The 7,435-nt window shown below is 69.1% G+C and overlaps 2 protein-coding genes across 2 annotated transcripts; one reads left to right on the forward strand and one right to left on the reverse strand.

Moving 5' to 3' along the window:
* Positions 1-5: 5 nt before the first annotated feature.
* On the forward strand, positions 6-2,289 carry LOC113977447 (acrosin-like; the record flags this gene model as incomplete). The annotated part of the gene is made up of 3 exons (XM_027703560.1): positions 6-66; positions 493-638; positions 1,255-2,289. Coding segments are annotated over 3 exons (1,056 nt in total), but the record flags the coding sequence as incomplete, so codon positions are not given.
* A 682-nt stretch (positions 2,290-2,971) lies between these two features.
* Positions 2,972-7,435, reverse strand: PAX4 (paired box 4). The gene is made up of 10 exons (XM_027703558.1): positions 7,423-7,435; positions 6,800-6,930; positions 6,499-6,714; positions 5,897-5,978; positions 5,591-5,773; positions 5,288-5,370; positions 4,019-4,088; positions 3,687-3,820; positions 3,303-3,468; positions 2,972-3,081 (listed from the first exon to the last, which is right to left on the reverse strand). Exons 1-10 carry the CDS (start codon positions 7,433-7,435, stop codon positions 2,972-2,974), a joined length of 1,188 nt encoding a protein of 395 aa, XP_027559359.1.

Consider the following 7,435-nt stretch of genomic DNA (forward strand, 5'->3'; position numbering starts at 1 on the left):
CCTCGGTGAGGGTCTCGGAGCTCAAATCCTGCTACATCGCCGGATGGGATTTCCCCGCGGACACAGGTGAGTTCCCAAACAGAGTGTGTGCCCTGGGTGAGCTGGGCACCCCAGGGACATGGGCTGGGCACCCCAGGGACATGGGCTGGGCACCCCAGGGACACGGGCTGGGCACAGCCACAGTCCAGCTGTGGCTGCAGGACATCAGCAGGGCCAGGTCTCGGAGCAGCCTGGGCTGGGGGAAGGGGTCCCTGCCCAGAGTGGGGGGTGGCACTGGATGAGCTTTAAGGAACCTTCCACCCAAACCATTCTGTGACTCCCTGAAGACTCTGGAGGGATGGGCCTGGCCCCTTCCCCAGAGCCAACAGCAGGGACACAGCGGGACAATGTCGCTCCAGGGGCAAAGCCAGTTCTGGGGAAGGGGTTCACCCCCAGGCAGGGGAGGGGACTGGCACTGAGCTGCTGGAGGTTCATTCCCCTCCCTGCCAACAGCTCTGGGACCAGAGGTGGTGCTGCAGGAGGCCAAGGTCCACCTCATGGACCCACAGCTCTGCAACAGCAGCCGGTGGTACGGGGGGGCCGTGCACCCCGAAAACCTGTGTGCTGGGTACCCGCAGGGCGGCATCGACACCTGCCAGGTGGGAGCGTGGCACCAGTCCCTCAGCCCCCTCAGCACGGGGACCCCCTCACCCCAAACATGGCATGAGCTGGGCCTGGCCTGGAGACCTCCCAGCCCCAGATCCCCACCGCTGCCAGGGCTACCCTGTCCCATGTCCCCTATCCCAGGACTGCCCTGTCCCATGTCCCTTATCTCATGGCTGCTCTCCCCTTCCCCATCCATGGGTCCCTGTCCCATGTCCCCTATCCCAGGGCTGACCTCCCCTTCCCCATCCATGGGTCCCTGTCCCCTATCCCAGGACTGCCCTGTCCCACGTCCCCTATCCCAGGGCTGCCCTCCCCTTCCCCATCCACGGGTCCCTGCCCCGTGTCCCCTTGTCCCCAGGGCCTGGCTCTGCCCACAGAGCCCATCCAGTGCTCCTGGCAGCCCCGAGCTGCAGATGTGACCCTGGATCATCCATCCTCTGCACATCTGGGACCACTGTGCAGAGATGGGACAGCCCCCAGCCTGCTCCCAGCCGAGGCTCTGGAGGGTCCAGCCCCCAGGCAGAGCCTTCCCATGCTGGGAATGGGGCTCTGGCAGGGGCTGGCAGAGAGGAGCCCCCCATAATCCCTGAACCCTCTCTCCTGCCACAGGGGGACAGCGGGAGTCCCCTGGTCTGCAAGGACAACAGAGCTGACTACTTCTGGCTGGTGGGGCTGAGCAGCTGGGGGAAAGGCTGCTACAAAGCCAGGCACCCCGGGATCTACACCTCCACTCAGCACTTCCACAACTGGATCCTGGTCCAGACGGGCCTGACCCCAGTAGAAATAGCCACTCCAACACCAGCCACTCCAGCACCAGAGCCAGGCTGCACCCCCACCCCCGAGGAGATCCCAGTGCCAGAGGTCACCCCGACCCCCCAGGAAATCCCGGTGCCAGAGCCAGAGGTCATCTTGATCCCCGAGGAAGAGGAAGAGGAGGAGGAGGAGGAGGAGGAGGAAGAGGAGCCGATGCCAGAGCCAGAGCCAGAACCAACCATCATCTCGACCCCAGAAGAGGAGGAGGAGGAAGAGGAGGAGGACGAGGAGGAAGAGGAGGAGGAGGAGCCGATGCCAGAGCCAGAACCAGAACCAACCATCATCTCGACCCCAGAGGAGGAGGAGGAGGATGACGAAGAGGAGGAGGAAGAGGAGGAGCCGATACCAGAGCCAGAACCAGAGCCAACCATCATCTCGACCCCAGAAGAAGAGGAGGAGGACGACGAAGAGGAGGAGGAAGAGGAGCTGATGCCAGAGCCAGAACCAGAGCCTGAAAGGCCAGCCGTCGTGTTGATCCCCGAGGAGGAGGAGGAGGAGGAGGAGGAGGAGGAGGAGGAGGAGGAGCCGGTGCCCACACCGCAGTCCGAGAGGCTGCTGGTCATTTCAGTGCCGTACCAGAGCCTGGTGAAATTCTGTAAACTGCTGACGGACTTCTTGCAGTTGCTGAGGGACAAAACTGGTTGACCAGAAGGATGAGCAGGTCCAGTTCTGGCTGCCGTGGATCGGGACCATTCCCTGGTGGAATCACGGCTGCGGGGCCGAAGGCAGCCCCAGTGCCCGGGGCTGCTCCGTCCCCTCCCGCTCCTCCCCTGCGCCCACCCCGATGGCGAAGTTCAGTTTGTTATCGAAATAAAGTTGTTTGTGTTCCCCACTAACCACGTTTTCAGCCCAATTCGGTCTCCTGTGCCAGGCAGGGACGGGACAATCTGGGAACCCCGGGGAAAACGAGCCGGGTCGGCCCCTGGTTTGGGAGGAGACGAGGCCGGAGACGGGCAGGAGTGGGAAAAGGGATTTAATAAAGGAGCGGGGCAGCCACAGGAGCAGCTGGAGCGGGGAGTCCTGGAGCCACGAGGGCCGTGGAGGTGCTGGAGGATGCCCACCCTGAGCTGCTGCTGCCCACCCAGGCGTGTCCCCTCTGCACCAAGGTCCTGCCCCTGGGGCTGCCGGGACCCCCCATCCCACCCTCCAGCCCAGGGGGGATCTCTGGATCCGGGACGCGCCCTCTGTTCCTCCTGGATCCTGTGAGATCCACCTCCAAGGAGCTGTGGTGGCTCTGGAGAAGCTGCTGGAGCCTGGTCGCTCCCGGGACACGTCGGGGCTCCTCGATTCCATGATCCACCCCGGTTCGGGGGGCGGTTTGGATCTTCCGGGGGCTGTCCCGGCCGTGGCGGCCCAGCCGTCACCGATGTCCCCCCGCGCAGAAATCCTCAGCTCCCGGCACAGGGGTTGTCTCGGGCCCCCCGTTCCTGCCAGGACCCCTCAGAGCCGGGGCCACCGCGGGCCGTGGAGGCGGGCGAGGGGCTCCGGGGCGCTGGCGAGGGGCAGCGGGGGCTCAGCGGGGCTCCGGGCACCAGGCTGGCACGGGGAGACAGGGGGGCCCGGGGGGCAGAAGGGCGAAGGGGGGGCTCTCCAGGGGCTGCCAGGGCGCTGTAGGGGCCGAGCCTGCGGGAGGGACGCGGGATTCAGGTACCCCCCTCACCCCCAGCCCCGCTCTGCCCTGGGCAGGGGACACCCACCCGCAGCAGCCGCCCCGCATCGCGAGGGGTCGGGGCCGGCGGGGAGAGGGACGGGGGGGGTCCCCACTCCCTCCAGCCCCCCCGGGGTCCCGCGCCCCGCCGGCAGCTCCCACCCTGCCCGTGTCCGGGGGTCCCAGCCCCTTTTACCGCAGCGAGCGTCGTCCCAGGCGCAGGGGCCGGAGGCGCAGAGGTGCAGCGGGGCCGGGGGGGCCGGGAAGGAGCGGAGGCCGTGGCCGTGGCCGTGGCCGTGGCCGTGGCCGTGGATGTGGCCGTGGAGGGGCTGCTGGGAGCCCGCGGGGGTGTCCGGGAGGGGCTGTGGGGACCAGGAATTAGGATGTCCCGGGGCATCCGTGGGGATGCTTTGGGATCGGGTCACCCCAAAGCGGACCGGCAGAGGATCACCCTCCGGGACCGCTCCCGAAAGGGCTCCCCGGCGGGAGCGCGGGCTCCAGAGCGTGCCGGAGCCCATTGGGGTGCCGGTCAGGCGTCCCCAGCGCCCCGCAGGACGGGCCCCCCCCGGCCGTGTCCTACCTGTGCGGCTGTTGTGGAGGTGGGATGGAAAGCGGACACGGACCCGCGGGGCAGGATCCAGTCGCACCAGGAGCCTGCGTGGGCACAGGCAGGGACGGAAATGTCCTGGCTCGGGGACCGCGGGGCCCTCAGACCTGATTTTGGGGCGGGGAGGGCTGACTTTTACCGGGGGGCACAGACAGCAGCCGTGTCCTTTCCCCAGCTCCCAGCGGGGCTCTGGGGAGCAACCCCAACAGTCCCAGCGCCAAATTTCAGCCGCGCTCCCTCCCTGGGGTGTCCCTGAACCCCCTCCCCTCCTCGGCGGTCCCCTCCCCGCCGCTCCGGGCTATCACCTGCCCCGCCAGCCTCCAGCTGCTGCTTGGCCTCCCGTCGGCTCTTGGCTCGGCGGTTCGAGAACCAGACCTGGGGAGGGGGCAGGAGCTGAGGCTGCCGCCCCCCTTCCCGCGGCACCCGCGCCCCGGGAGCGCTCCAGCTCCTTGGCACGGCTCTGCACCCCGGGACAAGGGCTCGTCACACCCCCGGGCACGGGCGTGGACACTGGCACGGGCACGGACACGGGCAGAGGAAGGGGTTTGTTTGATCCTGCGTCTTCCCCACCTCGCTGAGCACATCCCAGGCTCCGGGCACTGCCCTGGCGCAGGACACGGGACACACGTGTGTGTGCTCTGCCGTGGCGTGGGGTGTCCGCACGGACGGGACACCCGGGGGCTGCTGGCACTGCCTGGGCACCCGGGGGCCGGCAGGGCTCTGGGGCTGGGGGGGAAGGGGCTGCCACGAGCAGGGGGAGGTTTGGCAGTGGCACGGAGATGTCGGTCTGGAGCTGGTGAGGCTGCCCGGGAGGTGTGTGCCATGGAGAGTGCCGGGGAGTGCCAGGTGTGCCACGGAGTGTGCCATGGAGTGTGCCACGGCTCCGCGGTGCTGAGCTGTCCTGCCCGGGGGCACCATCCTGGGGTCCAGCAGTGGCCCCAGGACTCCGCTGGCCCCGTGGCGGGGCAGAGTCGGGGCGAGCAGAGGCCGGAGCGGGAGCGGAGCGGTGGCCGCGCTGGGATGGGGAGAGCAGAGGGTGGGAATTGGGTAGGAGCGGTGGCCGCGCTGGGATGGGGAGAGCAGAAGCTGGGAATGGGGTAGGAGCGGTGGCCGTGCTGGGAGAGCAGAAGCTGGGAATGGGGTCGGAGCGGTGGCCGCGCTGGGATGGGGAGAGCAGAGGGTGGGAATGGGGCCGGAGCGGTGGCCGTGCTGGGACAGACACAGCCTGGCCGGGGCTCTGCAGCCCAGGGATGCGTTGGCTGTGACAGAGGTGACAGGCACAGAGACATTGCCGGGGGACATCCAGGGTCCCACGGCCCCGATCCCGATGGGAGACCTGCCCTGCTCCCGCCATCAGCGCGTAGGGAACCCCGAGCTGGGGACAAACCCAGCCCTCGGGGGTCACTCCCACCATCCTGAGCCCGTCCCCACCCCCGCCACCGCCAGCAGTGGTGACACTGTTTGGAGATGTCCCCGAAGCCAGGAGGGGTCCCTGTCCCCCCGAGCTGGTAGCCCCGGTCCCGGCGCTCTGGCCGCGCTGTTCTGTCCCCAGGACGCTGTGGGTCCCCCCTTACCCTGATGGTCGTGTCCGGGAGCTGGGTGGCCGCGGCCAGTCTCTCCCGGGTGACGGTGTCCGGGTACTGTGCCAGCTGGAACTCTGCCAGGGGGATTGGGGAGACCTGAGCCCGTTTGGGGCAACACCCCCCTGGCACCTCGGCAGGAGACGCCGGATGGGCGGCCCCATCCAGACCCCAGTGCCCACATTTTAGGATGGTCCCTCTCAGGGACACGACCCCATCCAGAAACCGGCAACGCCTTCCCTCGGGAACGGCGCAGCTCCATCCCGGCTCGGAGCCGGCATTCCGTGGGAAACCCACCTTTCTCCAGCGCCTCCGACTGCTGCCGGGAGAACACGGTCCTGCTCCTGTGCCGGGGGCCCGGCGGGAGCCTCCGGCCGGATTCGGAGCCCTGCGGAGGGTGCTGAGCCCCCGGGGGGGCGGCGGTGCCGGCTGCGGGGGGCGAGCGGCACCCGGGGGGCTGCGGGACGGCCGGAGGGGACACTGCGGGGACACAAAGGCAGAAGGTGGGGGGGACCCGGCCCCCTGGGGCTCCCTGGAGGGGCTGGGAAGGGTCAGGGCTGGTCCTGAGCCCCTCTGCTTTGGGGGCACCGCAGCAAGGCTCACCCCGTGGCCGCGGGTCCCGGGGCTCGGCCGCCAGCCGCAGGTCGCTGGGCAGGTTCCTCAGGACACGGTTGATGGAGGAGACCTGGGCAGGGGGACAGGGGGATGTGCCCGGGCAGGACCCCCGAGGAGGAGCAGGTGGGAGCACTGCCGAGCAGGGACACTTGTCACAGGGTCACCACGGTGTCCCGACGCCCGAGATGGCAGCTGGGCTTGCGGGGTGGCCGTCGGGGCTCTGCTTTAGCTGGGAAGGATCAATTTGCCTTCCCCTCCCTGCCTGCTCCGCATCACTCAGCGCTGAGCCCTTCCCCGTGTTATTCTTCCCATTCCTGAGTCCTTCCCACTGCTCCGAGCTCTTCTCTTCACCTGAGCCCTTCCCTGCGCATCCCTCCCACCGCCCCGAGACCTTCCCATGGCCCTGAGCTCTTCCCTCCTCACCGTTTCCACCGCCCCTGCACATCCTCCCGGTTTCCAGTCCCTTCCCACCACCCAGAGCCCTTCCCGGGGCGTCCTTCCCACGGCCCCGAGACCTTCCCCGCGCACCCTTCCCACATCCTCCCCGGCTCCAGCCCCCGGCCGTGGGGTCGGGCCCCCGCGGGACTCACGCTGGGGGTGCCGGGGCCGGCGCAGGTCCCCTCGCGGTGCAGCTGCCGGCGGATCTCCCAGGCGAAGAGCCCGGGCCGCTCCAGCTTCAGCCGCGCGATCCTGGCCACCACCTCGGGGGTGGCCGTGCGGGCCCTGCTGCCCCCCGAGGCCTTGGGCCCCACGGCCCCCGTGCGCTGGTAGCGGCCCAGGATCTTGCTGACGCAGCCGTTGGACACCTGTGGACGGGGCGGGAAAGATCAGCGGGGTTTGGGGGAGAAGGAGACCCCGGCACCCCCCCCCCCCGGACCCGGTCGGACGCACCTTGAGGCTGCGGGAGATGTCGGAGGAGCGGAGCCCGCTCGCCGCCAGCTCGATGATCCTCTGCCTCTTGCAGGTGGGGAGGGGGCGGCCGTTCAGGAAGAGCCCCCCCAGCTGGTTCACGCCGCTGGGCCCTGGGGAGGGGGATCGGGGCTGGGTGGGAAGGGGGAGCTGCCTGTCCTTCCCTCCCCGGGTTTTCAGGAGAGCGCCAGGGATGAGACCAGGACCGGTGGCATCGGGAACCCCTGGGGGGGGCTTGGAGGGGGCCGGGTGGGCAGGAGGAGTTGGGGTTTGGAGGGGCCTGGGGTTGTTTGCTGGGGGGTGGGTGCAGGCAGCGAGCAGCAGGAGCAGGCAGGGAACGGGAGAACCAGCCCAGGGGATGCCAGCAGGAAAATCCCCCATGGAAGAGCGCAGGGAGGGTTTGGGGAGGGCAGCGGCAAAGGGGGGTGACCGACTGGGGTGGGCTGGACAGCATGGGGGGGCCGGGAGGGCTCTGCGGAGCCGCAGGTAAATCAGCTGGAGGGTGGATGAGTTTGTGAGGGAGCAGAGGATGACACGGCACGTCCCGGATTCCCCCCGGGCCAGGAGTGCCAGGACCCCGCACCCGGAGCCGCCGCGTCCCTCACCTCGGTGTTTCAT

Source organism: Neopelma chrysocephalum, unplaced genomic scaffold, assembly GCF_003984885.1.
Source record: "Neopelma chrysocephalum unplaced genomic scaffold, ASM398488v2 Primary Assembly neopelma1_240, whole genome shotgun sequence".
In the NCBI taxonomy this organism is placed as follows: domain Eukaryota; kingdom Metazoa; phylum Chordata; class Aves; order Passeriformes; family Pipridae; genus Neopelma; species Neopelma chrysocephalum.